General features: G+C 45.5%; 2 protein-coding genes across 2 annotated transcripts in view; both read right to left on the bottom strand.

Annotated features, from left to right (window-relative positions):
* Positions 1-5900: 5900 nt before the first annotated feature.
* On the bottom strand, positions 5901-18420 carry T265_05846 (hypothetical protein; the record flags this gene model as incomplete). Its single annotated transcript, XM_009170967.1, has 3 exons — positions 5901-6289; positions 12658-12948; positions 18343-18420. 3 exons carry the CDS (start codon positions 18396-18398, stop codon positions 6010-6012), a joined length of 627 nt encoding a protein of 208 aa, XP_009169231.1.
* A 1333-nt stretch (positions 18421-19753) lies between these two features.
* Positions 19754-23755, bottom strand: part of T265_05845 (hypothetical protein) — a gene marked incomplete at both ends in the record, with an annotated part of 17579 nt that continues 13577 nt past the window's right edge. The window contains 3 exons of the mRNA XM_009170966.1: positions 19754-20666; positions 21669-21878; positions 23435-23656. Of these exons, the coding sequence (XP_009169230.1) occupies positions 20496-20666; positions 21669-21878; positions 23435-23656 (603 nt within the window). The remainder of the gene's footprint in view (positions 20667-21668; positions 21879-23434; positions 23657-23755) is intronic.

Raw genomic sequence — 23755 nt, 5'->3', positions numbered from 1 at the left:
GTACCCGTTGCACAACCGAAAACACGCTTTCTAACTGCCTCGTTATGGGCTCAGCGACACCAACCCACACGAGCTATGGTTCTGAGACAACGATTGTCGAACACCTGAAGACGTCTCAGGTCCGCTGCTCGAATAGGCCAAGTCTCACAGCCATACAACAAAACAGCCCGTACTGTAGCTTGATACACACGTAAACAGAGGTACTTTGACCCTGTTCGTTAGGTGGGTTTTTAGAGAGTTGTGCCACGCTCTCTTAAAAAGGGGTTAAAATTTACAGTTTTAAAAACTAATCTAAACTCTAGAAAGTGACACTTAGGTCCCATGGGAATCCCTATCGTCAATATTGATGGTATAGTGGTTGCTTGACAGTAGATTCAATAATCGCTCAATTGTTATCATTAAAATATCAGTGTCAATTATTCGATTGATTTTTTGTATTTTTGTGAACTTGTACAGTTTCGGATTCTGGTGTCAATCAGTACGAAATCGCTAACCTTCCATGGAAACAGGTGAATGTAAGTTGACATCTAAAAACGATATTGCGAGGTTGTGCGCAGAGAATGGGTAACAAAAATGACGCTGTGTAAAGCTTGCAGAAGGGTTTCGATCAACTGTTCCCACCAAAATCTCTTGCTGAAACAAATACAATATTGAAGTGATTTCCCGCGCCCTTCCATCGATACCACAGTTGCCGAAATTCAAGCGGTTAATCTGCCAAACAAGCGAAAAACTTCGATGGGTCCGACGTCCAAGCTAAGTTCACGTAATGGATTATTTTGTGCCCCACGAAAGCCCATTTATGCAACGCTTACAGTACAGGCAAACCAAGTCAACTTCATCCACAGGTGTAATGGCGTATACTACTGATGAAGTTTGCAAGTAGTCAATGGTCAGATATCCAAGCTCTGCCCCCGCTTCCGATGGAATGCGAAGGTTACCATGGAAATCATGAAACCGCCTTGCAGTGTTTGTTTACTATTGTTTACTACTTAGTGAACCTCCAAGAAGGTTCAAGAGGATGCTCCAATGTGTTCAATTTTAAAGAACTGTGCAGATGAGATTTTTACTCTTGTGCCTCATGCTTCGTGTTTGCTAATAGATAACTTCGCAGCAAATGGCTTTCCTTCCTTCACAGGTATCAGATCTTTCCTTTAGGCAAACACCCCGGAGTTACACGTGAAGTAGAGATAGATGAACCACGCTCTCATCTATGGAGATATCCTTTTAACTAAAGAACTATTGAGATACGCAAAACGAGTAAGCAATTTCAGCACCTGTCTGGGGATATTCCATGGTTGTTGAACGTCATTCAACTTCATGTAGTTTGTCTTAACAAAGTGATTTTCGGTGGTCAGACAAACAAATGATGACACACCAAGGGTCACTGAGAATCCGACATGACTACAGCCAGGGCAGTCCGAACAGCCCATGTGAGAATGGCCGGAGTTGGTCGAGATGTACCCTCTTTGCTAGCCAAGAAACTCTGCCAGGCCATACACAACTGTTATTATGGCTAAGCAACCCTCATGCATAACAGGCACCACACGAGGATGCAGGCCTCACCAAAGAAATAAAGTCACGAGCACACAAGCGTAGTCAACCGACGAACTGATAGTTCAACAAAATTCACTTTGGACGCAAGCACAGAATTAGGAACATATCCCGAAGACGAGATCATTGCCCACCCTCATATGAATGCAGGCGACATATTTTGAGTTTTGCTGTTCCGAGTCCCCGCAAGTTGCCTTTAGCAGGCTATCAGTTACAGTCAAAAGAAGTGACTATCGCGTGTAACTACCCGTTGTAAGGCGATCACTGTTGGGTTCGATGGAAGGGAATCGCGTAGTGGTGAGTGATCTTAAAATAGAACTTGAAGCTTCTTCATAAAGGAAACTACTCACAAGGTTGCTGAAAAATCTTCGACAGCCCAAGACCAGGTTCGCCCTTCTTGGGGCTCATCAGGTAGGCGCAGTTCCCTAGTTTCCGTCAACTTTATGTTCTACTTGTACCCAAATTGCACTAATTTCGAGAAATACACTCATTTGCAAATCAATGTGGTTTTCATGGGAAACTCAACTGAATCTCTCTTTTATACTGTCCTCTTATGATATTTTCAGCAGCATTGTGAGTAGTTTCCTTTATGAAAATATACTGCGATATCTCGAATATCGTGCCAACTGAAACATGAGGCGGCCTGTGTGTAGCACATTCAGTTGTAGACTTTCATAAATGAGAGATTCAGTTGAGTCTATGGTGAAAACCAAACTGATTTGCAAATGAGTGTATTTCTCGACAACTTGAAGGTCATAAAAATGATTTGATGTGATTAGGTGCTGGAAATTCAACGACAGACGCAGTCTCTCCGCCTACTGGATGGACCGATATCAGCATTAAAACGCAGTTTTCCGAGCTGCACCGAGGTAAACAGCCAAACGAATGGTGTGTCAGAGGTTGTGTGAAATGAATCGACCTTAGCATTCAATTTCTCTGACCCCTGTTCCAAGGCTTTAGGCTTGTGAAAATCAATGGACAACCAGATGGTGTTCACGTGAGATAGATCCTGTGTCTCCCATCAGGCTACTAGTTTTGTGATCATCAAATAACCGATTATCGGATCAAAACAAGCCGAACCCAGGATTAACTATTCGCCGAAATTCTTTTGACTTTGTTATGGGACAACTACCTGTAAACAGAACGACCATATATGAGAAAAGTACGATCCAGTGAAACGAAAGGAGAGCAAGCACACACGATTAGCCCTACTTGCCATAAAATTCGCTGCATCTATCTTTTGGCATTTATTGCCATCGTGGTCAGGACCAAACCAAGTTCGCAAGCACTATAAACTCGCCCCCCTGACAGTAGACAACGAAAGAGAGAAAAAGCTTTGACTGATCAAGGGCCTTGCTTGCCATATCAGAACTGAGGTCTTTGGTTCCTTCGTACTCTCTGAACTTATTCAAATACCCCATCTTTTAAACAACCTGTTCTTTTAAGCCTAAAGTATGAGATGACTACTGAAGCCGAATTCACTCCCCCTTTAAAGAATTAATCGTCGGTACCGACGGGCTTGCAGGCGTCTACAGGAAGCATAAGGTTGAAGGGAACTTGGAGACCACCCCCATCCGATGAGCCCAAAGAAGTGCGAAGCTAGTCGTAAGTTGTCAGATATTTCAGCTAACTTCTGAATAGCGTTTCCTAAAAACAGACATTCAGTTTTGTCCCCCGGTTCACAAAGCTTACGGAGAGCCTCGTTCTTGAAGCAACAAACAATCGGAGTTCCATTTTCCATATGAAGCTACTGAGGATCTTATGGGTGCAGAGAGTCTGATGGATTTAGCTTTCGGATTCAGCTTTACAGGTCAGAGCCCTGATGATTGCTTGCTTTCTGGTGATCGGCGGGGGGGGGGGGGAGAGCCGATTATCAGCTGGAAATTGCACGTAGAATATTTCAAGCATATTGGAGTTAGCAGTGATTTGTGTCCAGTACTGGCTAGCGTTCCAATGAGATGAGTGCAATTGCCGATCAGATCACTGACACGTGGCCCGATAGGGTGTGAGTGACGGTCAGGTGACCAAGTGAACTCTGGTAGTGGTTGCAGATTGTCCGGTCACTAACCCATTAGAGTCGCTGAGTTGTCTCACTGTTAGCTTTTCTCGTTGCAGACGTCACGAGCTGCTCAGCTCTATTTGATGGTGCTGCATTGTCACAAAAACACACATTCAAGAGTAGAAGTAATACATTTGGGAGCAGAAGAGCCAACCCCGTCGGTGTTCGAGTGATGCTAATATGGTGCACACCATAGGACACTCGCATCATGGTATAAAATCCCAAGCAGGGCTTTACAAACATGCTAATCAAACTGCATTATCTCAGTACGGCATTCAAGGCAAGTATCCTAGACAGATGATGTCGAACTTTGATACCAATGGCATACAAGTTGCCCAAATCCAGGACAAGCACATACAGTGGTAAATATTACTTCGAGTTCTAGCCGGTGTGAAAACACTTGCAGTAGGGTAGATGGATCAGCCGCTCGTGGCTACTGACCGGGAGTTCGCGGGCTCGTGACCCTCCGGAGATTCGCGCACTGCTGGTGATTCCCAGTAAGAACGAAACAGCTTTTCAGCCTAGATTGGCTTCACTTACAGGACGAAATCTCCACAGAAAAAAAGAAAGGTGTAAGGACTGGAACTCTGGAAACTCTCCTACTCACTCTCCTTATCAGATCGTCCAATTCGTTCATTGAATCAGCAGTTTAGCACGAATTTTAGGCTTCTTGTGAACCGGGGTTCGCATTGGAACTAACGAACAAAGTGAAGCTGTTGTCTAAGTTCAATCGTACAAACATATGGATACGGCATGAGCCGACAAAAACATCACTCGCATGCTCGAACAACACCAAAATCTGAACTGATTATACCAAAATATGCTGTTTATCGTTAATCCACTGGATTTACAACACTTGCTGCAACCTGAGGATGCCGGTTCATTAGGGAAAGGTTGCTTCCTTCTCATATGGGCACTGACACACAGAATTGTGCCCCTACAACATTCAAGGAATGCAACAGACCTTGGCGTCGAAGTAGTCACACAATGACCTGATGAATGCTCGCTACCAATAGGATCGATTGTATTCGTAGATCATGAAGATATTGAAAGATTCTGTTCTGCATATTGTTTGTTTTATTAGCTCATGGTCTTTTTCATTTATGACGATTTGATGTACCATTGTAAACATCTTGATGTGCAACAGGAGGGACATTAAGCTTTCTGTCCGTAGTCATAATGATGAAGAAGTGAGCCATATTCACGATTGGCAATTATCACAAATGATGATAATCTGCCTGGTGCAGCACATTCAGTTGCCTGGAAACATCACAAACGAGAGATTCAGCTGGGTTCCAGGTGAGTCTCTCGAAAAACCAAATTAGTCTGCAAATGAGTGTATATTAATTGACTACGACTTGTTTGCTATCTCCCAGCTACCAAAAATGGCAAGTAATTACTCATAATCCCCTATTGTGGATCACAGTTTTTTAATGCCTTCTTAATACCGTGAACTCAAGTCTAGATAACCTGATTCGTTTAGCCAAACCAGAGAGCCAACGAACGTGCGAATCAGCTGATCTATTGAACACTGACGCGTACAGGCGTGCCATGTGCACCCGAAAACGAGCTGTTTATAAAGCTCACGTGGAAAGATCTAGACGGGCAAAACTGATGCTAAAAACAGAACTCATCTGTCCAGAGAGCAGTGAAGAACCAATTAAATCTGTCTCGACAAAAACGGTTGTTCCATTGGCAGTTGTTGTGGTCCAGTTAGGTTCCTAGCTGGTTCTTTTAATACCCTCCCCCTGAAGTCCATATAATCGAATCCTGCGCTCATGTGCTCTGGCTAGTGTAGTTTGCTAATACATCCTACTTCAGAACCGGCCTTGTTCTTCCGATGCCTTATTGCAAGGGTGGTTTGAGGGAGACGACTATTTCTTCACCAAGTAAATGAGTGAACAACCCAGCTCCACTGATTTCAGAGCAAAAGCGGTCTAGTGCAGACATTAAACTAAACAGTCATTCAAAAATTGGCGTACTCACAAAGGTTCACAACCGCTGCTGAAAATTATTCCCGATTATTTTGTGGCGTATCTTGTTGCTTATATTCTCGTATTTTATTCATGTTAACAGAAAACCCGTGTCCGTGTTGACTTGTCTGAAACTAAACGATTCCGAAAGCCGGCTCTTGTGGTTCGATCGATCTCACACGGACCGATCGCTTAACTGGTGATCGATTAATCGATATCGACCAATCGGAAGGACCTGCGCGTACGTGACGCATCCAGTCACATACGACAAGCAAGCTAGTCTGGTTTGCCCTAGTTTCAAGAAATTCAAGTCATCCGTTCCTTCAATTTGATTTTGAAAATACGAAAGGGTTTCCAAGATTGTGAACCTCACAAGATTCAAACAAAGGAAATGAAAGGACGATCGAATGGATGGGGATAGGTGGATCAGAAAGACAAATTACTGATCGTTTGTTCAACAGCGCGTAGGTCCAGTAAGCTGTTCAAATGGCGCGCCTTGTTTCGAATCAACGTCACATTGTGATCGAACACATCCTGGGAAAAGTTTAGAGCTACTGGCTTTTCACCATCGACGGACAGTAGACCGGGTTGAACTGTGAGTAGAAAATGTAGCTCACGGGCAACTTTAGATATGGCTGATTCGCGTTTGTCGTACGGACTGACTGATGCACCAATTGACTGTGGGGTGTCTTCTGGAAGTGTCCGGCTGTAGAAGAAACAACCGCAATCGGCAAGTGACACTAGCAAACCATATGTACGACTGTAGTTCAATGGGAGCGGGTTAAATGGTTCAACTACACGAAGACCTGAGGCAGTGGAATTATTTCGGATGATCCGAAATTCATAATGTTAACTGAATTGCAAGAGGGCCACGCACTGACCTTTGGAAGACTTCAGACGTACTTTTAGTTTTTAACAGCTTACTGACTGCGTCTGGAAAGCCAGCTGTGAGTTTACCTGCCAATTCAAACTATGTGAGCGAATCACGTTAGGGTGTGATTAGTCAGAAATCTGTTAATGCCAACTTGTTAGTAAAGGAACAGAGACGTTGTGTGAAGAGAGATCCTCTTCACAACAAATTCAGGTGACGACTAAAACTGTTCCCGTTAGGACGAGTGAGGTCACCTTCTAAAGGGGAAGAATTGCACTACCACGTATACAAGCACGAATTAGGTGACGTACGAACTCAATTAAGTCAGGAGGCGATAAGGAGCCCGAGATAGCCCAGTGGTTAAGGCGCAAGCTTACTGAACAGAAGGTTCGTGGTTCGAATCCAACCGCGGCATCCAGACTGATCCTGTCTAGGTTTGAGCAGTATCCCAGCCCTCGTGCTTCCTTCGGACAGCGTGGCAGATAGGAACAGAAAGGGCGCTACAACTGATTTACTTTCAGATTTTTCATTCCAATCAGTCCAGTTTCAGTACATGCTTCCTGTATCCTTGTTACCGACACACCGCACACATCCAGCACATGAGCAAGAGCCACCTGTTGTTTTACTTGCAAACAGTGAAGGCGGTTAAGTAGACCGACCGGATTCCGGATAGTGTGCAAACGAACTTCGAAATGTTCAAAGTCGGATGCACAGAAGATGCAGCTGAGCGTGATTCATGCGATCAGTCCTACTACCGGGACTTGAAGAGGGAGTATTCAAATTGGAGTGGAACAAGGTAGAGGAGTAAATACGTGAAAGCGTAAAAAGCGGGACATCAACAAAGGCATGTTTTCGCTTACCCACCCTACCGTATGCAGTAAGGCAACCTGACTATTCATATCGCGTGATGGCCAGTGTGGCACAACAATGTTTCCCGTCGTGACACTCATGGTTACACACGAGCTGTAATACTGCCAGAGTGACCAAACCTGGACAAGAGGACGATTATAGGTCTTCACCGAAGCCTTTGGCTCAAAATCTTGATCGCAAGACAGCAGGTGGATGCCCGCATACAGAAGTACAAGCTTTTTAGGAAACAGATCACCGTGCTCGTTTCAGTCTCCAACCTGGAGCAACAGGACGTTGTGCTCGTCAGGATTCCTTCCACTGACCAACCTGGTATGAGAAACCATGCGGAATCAAGTGAAAAACACCTTCAGTATACCTCACGGGATCATTCGGGTACACAGACCGCCACGCCTCGGTACGGCCGTCTCTCCGCAGTGAAAGTCTGTGGGAAACTAACGCCCGAGCTCATTGGATCCATTTGTGTATGACAAGTGTGCCCTGTGTCAGTTCGGAAATTTGTGGTGGCGAGGTGACATAATTTCGATTGCCAATGGTTGAGTGTACACTGCTGCGATTCGATTCGTCATACGTTGTGAATCACAGATGTGACCTCTGAGACTCTGGCGTTTGATCGCCTTCGAAGCATTGCGAAGTTCTGTTAGGAACATCAGATCAGTAACGCTGAGGTTTCCAGGAAAGGTAAGGACATCTCGATTGACCAACTGGTCACAATCCACAAGTCACCCTGGTTAGGTCGTGTATTTTTTATACCAAATAAGCGTTCGCTTCATAGGCCTTTCCCCACCCGGCCATGTATCGAAACGGGATAATCCAGCGGGAGTCAACCCATAACATGGACAACAGGGCATGAAAAGCACTGCTGTTAATGCATCTGTGTTGGTAACTCTCCCCACCTTGAGACCAATGGTTAGTGACCCTGACAAATATGGCTGCCACGCAGCCGATGGCCATCAAACATATTGCCCTCACGGTTTGGCAATCTAACTCCTTACCATAGAAGACGAACTCAACCACTTAGCATCATCGCCTCCAACGTGTGTGCGTCATTCCCTTGCTTTCCCTACACTCGGTGAACGAAACTGCAGCAGCTGGGGACACCGAAATTCGATGCATGGCTTGATGGTCGTTGGCTTGTTCGCTGAGCTGGGCAATTTGATTGCAACGTTTCATCCCCAAACGAGTTGACATCATCAGTGCGTTATTGGGGAACGTACAAGCGAACAAGCCAACGACCATCTACGCTACCTGAGCTACCGACATTTTCCTCTATTGAAAATACATGGCTTGGAACTGGAGAACTGGACTGAAGGAAATGTCACGGAAAAGGTGGAAACATCAATCCCCTTTCACAAGAAACCTTAGTTTAAGGAACACCAAATGATTTTGCCAGTCAGTTTTCTCCTGCGATATTAAACCTCCATGTTGGTAAACTAATTCGGTAAGCTAACGGAAAATCCACTACATTTTGTTGTAGATGGAAATTCTAAGCCCACTATAGTACACCAAAGGGCATAGTAGCTTGAGACAGCTTTCAACGAATGCTGTATTTAAATGGTGATGTCGTATTTTCACAAGATCAAGAAGGCGTCTTATTGGTGGGGCGAGAAATTCCAAGGTAAAAATGCTCTATTCTGATTGGCCCGCATTATCCAACGGATGCCTCCTTAAGACCCCTAAGCAGAATCGTAACACATCTATCCGTGATGGTCCGTTATTTCGAGTGAATCACACACATTTGCAACATAAAACTCAAGTATGGGCAAAACAACTACCATACGAATTAGTGACAGTTCCACCTGTAACCTTGACCTACTTCCACAATGAGTTTCGCACATCCAAAACAGCATAGGTGAGCCAGCCCGCTGTAGACACGCAACTCAGCATTTATTCACCCTGGGTGATGTCTACGCTAATCGGATCTCATTATGTCCATATTAATTGAAGTCAGGTGGAGCTTTACGCACAAATCACTGAAAATGAATAGAGTATGTTGATAAACACGTTTGAACAGAAAAACGTCTTAATTAAGGCGCAAGGATGTCACGCAAACCTAGAAAACGAGACAAGCAGGGCATCGCAGGATTGTGGTGATCGGAAATTCTGGTGGGTAACAGTCTGTACTTTGTGCGAGTACGTGAGATAAACTTGGCTTTGGTGAAAAAAATGGTCGAAAAAATCATCGACATGACTGTATCAACCGAGGGATTCCTTGAAGCCCAACTGCACGCAACAATAAGCCGGTAATCTTTCTCGGGGAATCGTTCAGCTGTAGCACCCTTTCGATGCCTAACTGCCATGCCACCCGAAGGTTTCACGAGGACTGAGATACTGCCAGGTTGCCCAAGCCTAGACAGAGGAGTCGAGAGGCAGAGGTCGGGTTCGAAACACGGACCTTCCGGTTAGTAAATTCGCGCTCCAACCACTTGAGCGATCTCGGGGAATCGCGAGGAAGTAAAAAGTCCTGTGAGGGGATACAAGCAATAACAAACCCACGGACAGGACTGACAGAAATAGAAAGCGCTGCCAGTTTTCAAAGTAGATGCATGAAAGAGGAGGAGGACGATGAAATTAGCGTGCGGCTGAATGCTCACTGTGACGTGGGCACAAAGTAACCCAGAACGACTCACTGATAACTCAATATGCCAGCGACGAGAAAACTGGGGAACACCATACGCGGCAAGAATCGGCGAAAATCGTCCTTGATTCAAAATCAAACCGAGGATATAAGTTTTAAAGTGTTCCAACTAACCCTCATTCACTCGTCTCAAAACTCCTCTGAGTTCTGATCACGTGTGCGTCGCCATAACTACCAGTTTACGAGATGGTGGAAATTACTTCATGAAGTGATAGAGGACGGTTCCAGGTCTACGAAAACAGTCGTACAACGGGCTCGTTTGAACCATGCACTCGTTGCCTTCCTGACAGGCTTATCGTTTATATCACCTTTTTATTGAAGAGTAAAGTCGACGAACCTTCTCCACTGTTGGCTTTATTTCAATCAACTGACTGTAACACAAAGCGAAATTTTCAGGGTAGCTATTGTTCTCAGTAAGGATTTCAAACTCACTACAGACAGTGTCGGGCATACAGATTTCGCTTGTTCCGAAATTACGGGTTCTTATGCTGTATTGCACAGAAGTTAAAAAATTCAGGTACTAACGTGGACTCATGGAACTAGGTGAAAGTGCGTTATCCCGTCCGACCACCTGTTTGTGAAAATGTTTGGAGTTACTGGAGAATCTGTGGATAGTATGAGGAGGTTTTCGTTGAGCAATTCAGCCTACCTATTCCGGAAGGCCAAGGAATACTGGCACTGGAAATCATCAGCAGTGCGCACCTCACAAACCTCCAGACTGTTGTATCGTGGGTGGCCGTCTATTGGTTACGCCTGCCAGACTACGCGATAGAGAGAAGACAGAGAACTGGGGACACGGCTGCATTGTCAGGACAAAACATACAGAGCGTCTGCGTAAATATATAGGATGACTAAATGGCCAAATATGGTCGTTCACTTGTTCGCTCCGTACAGCCAATGGCGGCGTTCCGGTCGTGAACACTCAGGTCCACTTCGCTGGTCGTATGTTGCTAAGCCGTGTTTGGTGAGAGCCGCCAACTCACCTACTTTCCGGACGTGTCGAACCGATGGTGACCTTGGGAATGCATTACTCTCTGCACATTTGTTTTTTTTTCTGTCTGGGCGCGTCCTGACACAGACAGACTCAAACTTGTAGCCTACTGGTTACTATTTGAAGACTAGACACCTCGGCTGATCAACAATGTAATCAACTCGCACCTAGACAGGATAAAGTACCACCTCACAGAATTCACATCACAAGATCACTTGTTGACCGGTCCATTGAGTGATGGAAGGTTCACTCATCAAGCGAATCATTCTCCTTTCCGAGCTACTTACGGGTTGTTGTTTTTTCCTTGAAATTCACAAGCAGAGCGAACGGGTTGATTTAAATACACGATCGACCTGTGTTGGCATTGGCAACGACAAATGTTACCACTTCTGAAGTTCCAAGTTGGTTTGTGTGCTATGCCATTTCGATCGCCAGTTTCAACTATCACACAGCAGGCGTCGGTCACAATGTTCCGTCGCACACATAAGACGGAGTCACATCCAAAGCTTATTACCATTTACTTTCCTTTCAATTCAGTTCAACAAATCAACAGTCGTAAACCATGCACAAATCACAACCGTTAAGAGATGCGCAGGCTAATCTACTGTGAATGGCAATAGGATATCGGGTGAACGGCTAAGCTAATGATGGTGAGATCAGGAAGATGTGGGCAGAGGTTGAAGCCAACAATCAGAATTCAAGAACACTACTGGGAGATAGATAATAAAACAGAATCGTTAAGCCGTAACACCGTTTCGATACCTAGCTACCACGCCAACCGAAGGAAGCAGGAGGGCTGGGATACTGCTAGGTCAGAATTGAACCACGGATCTCCGGTCAGTAAATTCGCGCTCTAACCACTGACCCATCTCATCCCTCTATTTGGCGACGAAAGTCAATGAAATAGGTATTAGGAGAACCAGCTCCGAACGTAACGGGACTACATAAGTGCCAATGGAATAACCGTTTTTCGTTGAGACAGATTTCATTGGTTGTTCTTCACTTTTGACCGCTAGTATGCGACAGTGATCAACAGAGCAGCTGGCCCACCTGGTTGGCCGAGCGCACCAGAATATCAATCGGTTATCCAGACCGGGGCTCAATGTAATAAGGCATTAAGAGAATGTGGGACACAACGATAGGCCAGTCCAAGAGATGCAAAAAGAGAACCAACAGCTATCAATCAGATTCAGGTTGTTGGTTATGGTTTTGACAATTTGCCGACCTGACCTTCCACTCTATATTCGAAAACGGCAACAGCAATGGCTGGAGAACATAGACTGTCAGACACTGAGATAGATCAGCTAACACTCAAACGGCGATACTGATTAACCGGTGATTGCTTCCAGTTATTATACATCCAAGAGGCGTGATGGCTCAAGTGGTTAGAGTGCGAATTTACTAACCGGAAGGTCCGTGGTTCGAACTCGTCTTCTATCTCTCGACTTCCCTGTCTCGTGTTCGGTAACCTGACAATATCCCGGCCCTCATCCTTCCTTCGGGTAGCATGGCAGCTAGGCTCCAGAACGGTGTTACAGCTGAGCGATTTTTCACTATACATCTAAATTAAGGCTAGTTCGTTCGGTGGATTTTCAGTCTGACAAACGAAAACATAATGTGTATGTGAAATAGTACCAATGCCCGTAAACATAGGTTTGATACCAATCATCAACACAGTTCATTCTCAACAGTGAGAAACCAACTTACTTGGAAGAGAGCAGTTCATCAGCGATTCCGTAATAGCAACACAACTCGGAGGCCAAACGAGCTCCATGATGTAGACCAAGTTGCCAGGCATTTCGCATCTGACGTCTTTCAGCCTCGTCGTTATCCCGGGTGGAAAAGCTAGGGGAGTCTGCAAAATCATCCGCTCCTACGCCCGAAGCGTCTGCTACAGACGCAGAGTCCATGATAACATCCTTGTAGGTCTCCTGATAGGTGATTTCCTCCCCGAGTACAATCTGCTCTAGGAAGTCGTCGCTCATGAACCCGGGGAAGCTGAAACAGATAGATAGAGTGGACATGATTAGCGAATATACACTCATTTGCAAACTAATTTGGTTTTTCGAGAGACTCACCTGGAACCCAGCTGAATCTCTCGTTTGTGATGTTCTCAGGCAACTGAAGGTGCTGCACCAAGCCGCCTCATGTTTTAGTCGCTACGATATTCGAGATACCGCGATACATGTATATCTTTGTAATGTACTACTCATAAGGTAGATATATCTCTGTGCAAAGGTCTACGTCACGATGGGCCTTTGTTGATGCAAGCGTGTTGGACAGCTTGTTTTTTTTCATTTTCGTTCTGGTCGTTACAAAACTGGTGCCCGTCTGCCGCCAATCGACCGCAATTTACTGATATGGTCCATATTGCTCGTTGTGACCATACCGATGCCTTTGACCGGTCGCATTATTACAATATGCTTGTTCATTCTTGGATTCTTGGGAGCTTCCAAGACCCCATCGAAATCTTTCATCTGCCCCGAAGTGGCGAAGATACGTCGCTTACGAAGAAGATTCGTAAAATTCAATCGATACGGTCAGACGAACGCCTACCTCGTAAGGATCAAAAGGATGAAGAGAAGACAATACTCAAAGAGACAGATGATGAACTCTCTACAACACTTGCATCAACGAAAGACAATTGCAACAAAGATGTTCGCGGGAATCAGACCAACCACATCCACAGATGTGCGGGCTTCATTGGACGCATGAACAGAAACCTCTTTTACACTCTATCCTGGTAACTCCCCGTATCATGAAAAAGCAGAGTATACGAACGTTAACATGAGCTAGTCTTTTTTCCTCATTTCAACCCTGTCCCATATTGGAAAAAAAATTTTCACACCTACTGCCTTCAGGGCGAATATTCCCAGGAAAGACTTGGTCTCAATGCATTCGCACTGGGGAATCAAGCGGGATTCTCAGTCAAGTTGTTCCGTTACAACGCTACTTGCCTGTGTTCAGGTCGGATCAAGGTCTACAGTGTTGTATTTATACACTAATTTATCAGCTCCCGTCTCCAATGCGCAGCTACCTACCCCACCTCCCCGAATCATCGGTGAATAAAACTGTGGCAGCTACAACCACATCATCATCATCATTATCATCGACAGCATGACATCAGTGTTCAACACCGGTGCTTAACTGCTGTACAAGCATGATGTCTACACCTCCAGACATTCACTCAGGCGATCTGGATAGAAACTGACAACAAGAACACCACTGACATCGGTTGGCAGCCATATCTTGTAGTGTCTCCAACCAGGCACAGTGAGGATCACGAGATCCCCATCTTGGAAGGCGAGTAGCACCGACAGAACCCAAGCGTTTCGTGATCTCCTTCATACTCCCCTGCCAAGTCAAGGATGGGCCACCTCTCTGTTTACGCCACTCTGAGTTGGGCATGGAAAACAACACTCTCTTCGGCAAACGATGGTTCGGCATACACAACACATGTCCCAACCAACGCAGCTTCTGGTGCTACAACCACTGTACGACAAGTACGCGGTTATTACAGCTGACAATAAGGATGATGATGACTAATGGCGCATTACTGTCTATGAGTGTCTATGCCTATTTCAGTTAGTATGAAAGCAGTTCCAAGCTGTTCTCGTGGGTATGACTTCGTGGATATGGCCAACATGAGCTCCACGGCGCGTGGCCGAGAATGTTGCAAATCATACCTACGATAGTTTGATGGCCTGTTGGCACCGATTACGGTAGCATGACCGAGAATTGGAAATGTGAATAACTCCAGGGCTTTTATTTTCTATTTTCCTCTTTCGGATCGGCTTCTTTTCATACGGACTACCGTAGATGTGAAGAATTGGCGGCCTGAAGCCAAGCTTCGTAGAAAGCATCCCAGATAAAATATCTGCATAAAAAGGACCTCTTGGTGCGATGGTTTCAAATCAAAGAGGCTTGAAGACGTCCACTTTAACAAAGTATAATTTCCCACAGATTTCTGATTTACGCAAGTCGATTTGGTACAATCAAGTTGAGCACGCTCGTGAAACGGTCACATGAGATACTGCTTTCCTAAAGGAATGAAAATTTCTCATCTTCAAGGGCGTCAACCCCAACAACAGCGGTCACTCAGCTCGTGGACATCTGACCCTAAAAACCCTGCTTGCTGAGGCGCAATCGACAAGGTTGATTCGCTTCAAAACATGTTTTGTTGAATCGTCTTTGGAATGGTATTAAGATATCTGCCGACGCGAGATGGACCAAGTGGTTAGAGTGCGAATTTACTGACCGGAAGGCTCGTGGTTCGAACCCGACCTCTGCCACTCTACTTCCCCTGTCTAGACTTTGGGCGACCTGGCAGTATTCCGGCCCTCGTGCCTTCTTCGTGTGGCATGGCGGCCAGGCACTGAAAGGGTGCTGCAACTGGACGATATCTGTCTACGCCTTCTGAGATTGGCATCGCATCTGCTGCCAACTCCGCTGCTGGTGGCGCACACCAAGCTGATAGACCTAAAGTCAGCGAATGTGCGTGACAGTAGTGAACAAGTATGTAGTTCCAGACTCAGGTGGCGCACACCAAGCTGATAGACCTAAAGTCAGCGAATGTGCGTGACAGTAGTGAACAAGTATGTAGTTCCAGAGTCAGTTTGTTTATCATCTGGCGATCTGGTCAACACAGTTATCAAAATAGAACCGCATAATTGTGTTGTCATCCTTTTCACGGTCAGTCATCGTTCAGCTGTAACATCCTACCGGTGCCTAGCTGCCATGCCACCCGAAAGAAGCACGAGGGCTGAGATACTGCCAGGTTGCCCAAGCCTGGCCAGGGGAGGTCGAGAGGCAGAGGTCGGGTTCGAACCACGGACCTTCCGATCAGTAAATTCGCACTTTAACCACTCGAGCCATCTCGCTTACGGCTGGTTGCTTGAGGTCAATGACCGCAATCGACTACGCACACACCGCATGCGGTGATCCAATTCCAAGGGCTATGTCCAGAAACCATCCTCACAAAGTGACCGGGGTCCCATCACACGACCTTCATGCGTACGACACATAGCAGTCTGCTATGGATACCTTCTAAATGAGACAAATTGTGGTCATTCTTAGAGGTTAAATCCCTCCTAGAAGATATTCGATGCAGACAGCACAACTTTGCTACACTTGTTCGCTGAGATCACCCCAAAATATCTACCTTTGGTCTGCTTTGGAGATACTCTCCTTGAAACAACACAAGTGCACATTTGTCCTCCCTCGAGGCACCACTTGAAAGGACGGGCCATCTTTGACCTGGTCCCTTTTAGAAGGGAGGCTACTACTGAAGAGCCAACTCAAAGTTGCCTCTTAAGATCGGTGTCCCCTGATGATGGTCCTTCTAAGTGGGATACATTGTACACCTAATTAATTTTAAAATGTAAACCTGTGTTCTACACTTATTAATTCTTCCGAACTTTAGAGAACTCTTGGTCTTCATACCAAACAACGTTTCGATTACATCTGGAATAATCAAGTCCAGAAGATAGGCTATTTTAAGGAATAATCGTTACTTATGTAAATTGGTATTTTTAGAAACAGGGTAATGTCGATTTTGGGCGGAGGTGCTGAACATCCGTGGTTATATTTGCTTCGTCTACATTCGTCCTCCTGTAGAGATCATTTCAAGTCTACTGCTGTTATTGAAATACTCCTTGTGGGTAACAGAAATGATCTATTTCGACGGATGATCTCATGAGAATTAACCATCTGATTTACAAAAGCATGGTAGGCCTAAAACCAGAACCCCACCCCATCTACATCTGTCATCAGACCAGACATCCGATGCAGTTGTGTAGACTACAAACGGTTTTCGAGAGTCTGATTGCTAGGGGTGTATCTGACCGAACAAAAACGCCCACACTAGGGGGGGACCTCTCACAAGAGACCATTTCTTGTTGGACTTCATTAAGTGACTAAGAGAGGAAAGTCCAATCGATAACTCCAGCTTGTCTTCTTAAAGCGTGAGAAAAGACGTCGCTTTCATCTGGTCGAAACATGTGATGGACGACCAGTTGCCGTTTCTAAAGCAGTCGCCCTATCACTGAACAGTCATCATAGTGGCAATGTTCGTGGGCAAGGTCATCTCAACGGCTTGGTGAGATGTTAACAATGGTGATCATCTTAGTCGTAGCATGGCTGACCAGTTCAGTCGCTCGAGACCCAACGGTTTATTGTTCAACCACTGGCCGGAAGGTTGAGGATTCGAAATTCTCTGAGTTTTGTGAGGTGCGCAATGCGGATTCTAGGCAAGGATGAAACAGCTGTACAGTGTTTTTCAGCATGGTCTCACTGACAGGACGAAGTCTCAGTTAGTGTATTAGCCTCTGTGTTCCACTATATTATTATCGAAATTTGTTCATAAGGTCGACGAAGAGTGTTCCTCCTAAAGAACATAGCCTCCCAACTAAGACTAGTTGAGCCATTCAAAGTGAGTGCGCCTGCTCTAAGGAGAAAACTGCGTAATGGAGTCTCATGTAGATGTAACGTCAGCAGCCCCCAGACACATGTGGTGTCAGCTTACACATACAAAGTCACTACAATGCCACAACCTCACATCCTGTAGAACTTCTTTTAAGAGGTCAAACGCCATTCACACGGCCAACACTACCAGCCCTGACATCAATAGCACTTAAGTCTCGATAACAAGAGACAAAAAGCACGGTACAGACGGGTCTCATGTGATTCAAACATCATATGTTTCTGACCAATAATCAGTGTCACCGGCACCTCTAGACCCAAGTTCTTTATTCCGCCCGTGAATGACAGTTTCACGGTTAAAACAAACAACAACTTCAAATCAAGCGACTCACAAAATGATGCGTCACCGGGTCGCCTGGTGACTAATACACTCAATGTCACTACCATAAAAAGTCAATTTTTGAATAGAAAAACTAAGGTGATCTCTGTTTTTGTAACTATCCTAATACATTTCTTTACTGAGACCTCACGAAGGCAGCCCTAAAGTGTCAGAATGTGAAACTAAGGTGCCCTGAAAGATGAAATTTTCTATTGGGCCCGCAATGCCGCACGACCTTTCGCATAGTCCAAAGAGCGCCCTCAGTTACCGGAACTCCCGACGGGTGCATTGTATAGGCACGTGTACGCACATCTTCGATTTACACCTGTATGAAAAAGTGACACCGCTCTCCACTTTCAAGTCACTTGGAGTGCTAGACTGGTTGTGGTTATCACTAAAGCGGCATGAACCTTGGTGGCCCAGAAATGCATGTGAACGTTGACATCATAGTGAAAAGGGTAGGAGCATGTGGCCCGAATAGGCGAATTAAACAGTCACGTCTATCCAAGCTGAATCGATGCCCACAGGTTTGTTGGTGACCGGCTAATAAGGACAAATCTAAAAAGCAAAAGCTGTTTGGCTTAAAGACTCACACTGCAATAGACGAAAGGGAACGACTGTCCGCTCGACTATTCCAAGCTATTGTCATCCTTTTGCCAAATGATGCAGGGGATGCATCATACACTCTTCCACTATGATTTATTGAAATACTCGCATGCTCCCGTGCAGTATTTTGTGCATGTAGGCAACTTGTTGTGCTCCGTTTCACGTGAAGACTGACCTGAATGTTGGCGATTTTACGAGGGCTATAAGCACGTGACGAGTTAAAAAAACAACATGACTCATAATTAGCGAAATACTCATTTGCAAGCTAATTTGGTTTTCCGGGGAACTCACCTGGAATCCAACCGGATCTCTCATTTTATTTTGATGTTTCCAGGCAACTGAATGTGCTGCACCAGACCGCCTCATGTTTCGGTCGCTACGATATTCCAGGTATCTCGATACATATATTTTTGTAATGCATTACTCATAAGGTTGCTGAAAACTCGAAAGCGCACGGTCGATTTCGCCTCCTTGGGGCTCATCAGGTAGGCGCAGTCCCGTTAACCTTATGTTCTACTTGAAACCAAATTGCACGAAATCAGCGAAGTACACTCATTTGCAAACTAATTTGGTTTTGCGAGACTCACCTGGAACCCAGCTGAATCTCTCGCTTTTTTGTTTCCAGGCCACTCATAATTCCCCTCCACAATCTAAAATAACTACCCAAGAAGTTAGGGGAAGTCCTCGATGAAGCATACGTTCGTATCTAATGTGAAAGCAATTTTCATTGTCTGTGTAACTGCACACCAACGATGGAGTCGCATGGCATACAAATTGTGCCATCATCACCAGAGACAGCAACGTCAGTGTTGACACTGATGCCACACTGCCGTACAACCACAAAGTTGATCTCATTATATTTAAAGCCTTAGAGTAGAAGGAAAAAGAGTGGGTGAGGGGGTGGAACCTATCGCAAATATTCTGAGATGCCATGTTTCTGACAGAAACCATGCATCAGAGCAAAGGGAATCCGACGTACGAGAAAGAACCACTTGTTGACCTGCTCGCTTCTGCGTGTGAACATCAATGGTAACTAGTTAGACCGGATTTCGGCGAACAAGGTGGTCAGTATTAGCGCTGGGACCTGCAGACGTAGCATCCAAATTTGGAATACGTGAAAGTTTAAGGGAGGCGTAAGCAGTAGTATTTTTCTCCTACTCGTCCTGCTGTACGCAGCAGCTGATGGTGTAACCTTGATTGGTGACGAAACGTTTGCAATCGAATAGCCCAGCTCAGCGAACAAGCCAACGATCACCATCTACGCTACCTGAGCTACCAACATTTTCCTCTATAGCCCGCGAGGGTCCTGCATTCCGAACCACAAATAGAGATAGGTCTACGACTTAATACAACAACAGTCAAACGAAAACTAATTGTTGGTAGTATTTTGTTTTATCACCCTACTCGTTTTTTATTTGTGCCAGAACGCCCGATAATAGGTCCACCTTTTACACATTTACAGCACTCGTGTGCAGTAAAAAACCGTAGGGAAGGAAATAATCGGGATTCACTCATCGAACCCACCCACCAATGAGTTGGAGAAAACTGAGGAATCCAACGACAGCAAGAATTTGGGTGTCCGACCAACAATCCGTTCGGCAAAGGTCGGTGAACGAAGAAAAAAGCTAGGTTCAGTGAGATAACGGGGGTGTGTATTCAGAAATGTGTGAAAATGCGTATGCAATAGTGTGAATGAAGACAGCAGCGAAATGGAATAACGCCGAGATACTATAAATTTCTTGCTCTATGCGCAGGCATACATATTAGAGCAAGTAATGGGACAAAGGCTTTACGAAAAAAACTAGTAATCCTAGCGGTAACATGTCGCAAATATGGTAAACAGGATAACTGTGTCCAGTAAATGCGAATTAGAACGATTCCCGGTCCCTCAAAAGCCCAAACAACGTGCGGATGTAGAAGACAAGGAGAATACATGGGTGGTGGAAACATTTCATCAGCCATCAGAGCGAGTTCACACCGATAAAGGGAGCCACAGGTAGCAAAACGATAGGTTCATCTAAGATAACGATGCTGAACTGGGTTGGGCTGGGCTGTCACGACCTATTGCGTTTGGGATAGCTGCATATCTGAGGGCCGAGAGTTCAATAATTCGGATAAGTTGGCCGTATTCGAAACAGGGTTAGGCAGCTTTCGCCTTCACTAAAGCCATTAGGTCGTTGGTAGAGAGCGACTTTGGACGTTCGATGGGTAGGTTGAGGGCACGATCCCAAAGCAACGAGGCCAGTACACCTTGGGCTCGAGAGACGCCAAACAAAACCGTATAGTACTGCATTTCTGTCAATCCGTAGTGCTAAATTGAAAGGCGAGAGGTAAAGAGAAAGAAAGATAAAGCTGAGGGAATTGAAACAAGAGAATATGAGGTGAGTATATTGTGCTCAGTCAGGTAAAATCGACAGCACCGGATATGTATACAAGAACCTAAATCACGGTCAGTAGTAAATGGGAAAAATATACTGTCACTGGAATTAAACAGATGTGTAGCCTTAGTGATCGATTGGTTCCGTGTTGCCGAAAGTGAGAAGTGGATAGGAACAAATCCGAGTGCATCCTATTGGGTCAGGATCTTGTTTTGTTTCCTGTTATGATTCGCAGGGTTGGTCACAAACCAAATAGCAACATCGCGCAACGCTTATTGTCGGTTCGATTACATTGAGAACGCCGAAAGTCAGCAACATAAAGTAATGGATAGCATCTATGCCCGCAGAAGGGGCCGCAAACTGTGCATCAGTAAAGTGGTCTGCAGAACGAAACATGTAAGTAGGGCTTGGCTGACGTCCTTGGAAGATATCACTGCCGGTTGGTCTTTTGAAGTGTACTTCAAGAGTTAACCGTCTCTGTCTTTCAAGGGGTGACAACAGCTATCGCGCTTGAGGTGTGCGCACCGACCACTGAAATTCTGAGCATGCGGCCACCAACCGATTGATGGAAGCAGATCTGCCGTTGTTCGACAGTGAAGCATTAGTGTTTTACGACTTTAAAGCTGAAAAGTCAATTGGTCAGATTAGATTAATCCACATAGGGTGGAAGATTTCGAATCAGCATTCACTAACGCTGGAACAGCTGTTTGTTGGCCTCTCCACGCATAGTTCAGAATCACGATGCATCTCAGGGACCCCACCCAGTCGCACAGTTCACAATTGATGATGAACTCAACGGACCATAACATCCTTCGGACCAGCAAGATACAATGCAAAGGAGCTAGGATGTGTCTAAACACCAGATACTGGCTCATCGGGCTGGGTTCTATTTGAGTAAGCTCTAAAATTCGAAGGATAAACCTTGAAGAACCCACCTGGAGCAGCATACCGGAATTAGCGTCAACATTTGGCCACGGGTTTTGTACTTTACCTAACTGTTGGAGGACTGGCGGAACGATGGTGTACAATTGACTAGTGATTTTGAACAAGGGATCGTCTGGGAAGTGCTTTAATGCAAATTCACGCGAACACATGTAACGAGGATCCGTTTTTCGCAAAACTGCGTGTCCGAAACCGGGGATTACCTGTATAAAATAAGTAAAATGGTAAAAAGCGTTAAAAAGAGTACTGAAACGCGGGAAAAGCATGAACAGCATACTAGCATACGGACCGATGTCGGTGGGTCAATCGACCATGAAAACCAGTGCCCATGAGCCAACGGAACTAGATTTCGAGAGAAAACGCATGTTCAAAATACGGGATATAGGACGAATGCACAACTCCATATAAAAACCGACTCAAATTAATCAAATCGCGCCTAAATCAAGTGCTAAAAATCAGCCACTTCAGAATATTGACCAGTCGTTCAGCTGTAACAGCTTTTCGGTGCCTAGCTGCCATGCCACACGAAGGTTGCACGAGGGCTGGGGTACTGCCAGGTTGCCAAAGCCTAGACAGAGGAAGTCGAGAGGCAGAGGACGGGTTCGAACCACGGACCTTCTGGTCAGTAAATTCGCGCTCTAACTAATTGGTCCACTCGTTTCATTTTGACCCCTATAAGCACACTGTAGTTCTGCACTAGATAATGGTTTTATATCTTTGTACTAAACTGTGGTGAATCATTCATTCTCCTATTATCTAGTCGGTGGAATGTGCTGCATCGCTCACCGGTGCGCCGAGTACGTAATGTATAGGACTCGGTGGCCTGGCTGGAGATGAGATTATTCCTCGAATCGGGAAGGCCAGGACAGCTTTTGCCAACCTCCGACACCTATGGCGCCGACGCGACGTCAGTTTGTCTATCAAGGGCAAAGTTTACACTGCGGTGCTGCTTTATGGATCCGAAACGTGGCCTCTGGCGCTTAAGACATACACGAAAGATGTCGGTGTTTGACCATCGGTATCTCCGAAACATTAGTCGGGTCTGGTGGGAACATCGCATTAATAGGGCTGAGGTAAGCTAACAAGGAGCTCCCCAGCGATAGATGAATTACTCACGCTTCATAAGTTACACCGGTTAGGACATGTACTCCGCATTCCAGATGACCGTCTGCCTCGCAGAGCTCTTTTTGCGCAGCTTTGTGCTGAGTAGAAACCACAGAGAGCTGGAGGATTTATGGACTTTAACCAGTGAACTTAGTCGAGTCGGCAACTGAGGCCTCCCTGGATGGGGACCTCGGGACTCAAATCACCAACGGTTAGTGACACCGACAGAAATGGTCCGGTTGCGCAGTCAGTGGTGCTCATGAATCAAAGATATCGCCTTCAATACGTAGCCACCCAGTTCCCGAACTAACTGAACATGCCATTGCCAACAAAGCTTGGCCGTGTGTCCCACACACACACACACACTTTCCGAGGGTCGAGACTGCGCCAGCTGGAACCAGTGTACCTGTGGTTCATGGTTTATAGCTGATAAACTGAAATCAACTGAATTTGTGACGGCGTTTTAGCAAATTTAATCAAAAACTTTAAGCCGAAAACTTCAGTAAACACCCTAAAACACTCAGCTGTGGTATGTCTTAGAATTCAATGTCGACGGATAGGTTTGTGGGTTACGATGGACCATCGTTTTCAAGTGTGAACAGAAAGTAAAAACAGCTGCTAACAGCAATCAAGAGGAAGCGCTTATTAAACTTACACGTCCGCTTTTGAGGGTATCCTGGACATAATTTTTCACTTGTTCATCTGTAGGATGATCGCCGATAGTTTCGCGAAGCTTTGTGATCCACAATAGAACCTCTTGATTGGCCAAACCGTGAAGTGGGCCAGCCAAACCACACATTGCGGCTGCAAAACTCAAATACGGATCGGACAAGGCACTACCCACCAAATGGCAAGAGTGCGCGCTAACGTTGCCACCCTGGAAAGAAGCACACAAGATGTTAACTTATTCATAAGTAGATTTCTGATAGCACAACTGAAGTCTGGGCTAAGAAGGATATGCTAAAAAGCGGTTCAG

The sequence above is a fragment of the Opisthorchis viverrini genome, assembly GCF_000715545.1.
Source record: "Opisthorchis viverrini unplaced genomic scaffold opera_v5_117, whole genome shotgun sequence".
NCBI lineage: Eukaryota > Metazoa > Platyhelminthes > Trematoda > Opisthorchiida > Opisthorchiidae > Opisthorchis > Opisthorchis viverrini.
The sequence above is the reverse complement of the archived record's forward strand: the minus strand, read 5'-3'. Positions and strand labels throughout refer to the sequence as shown.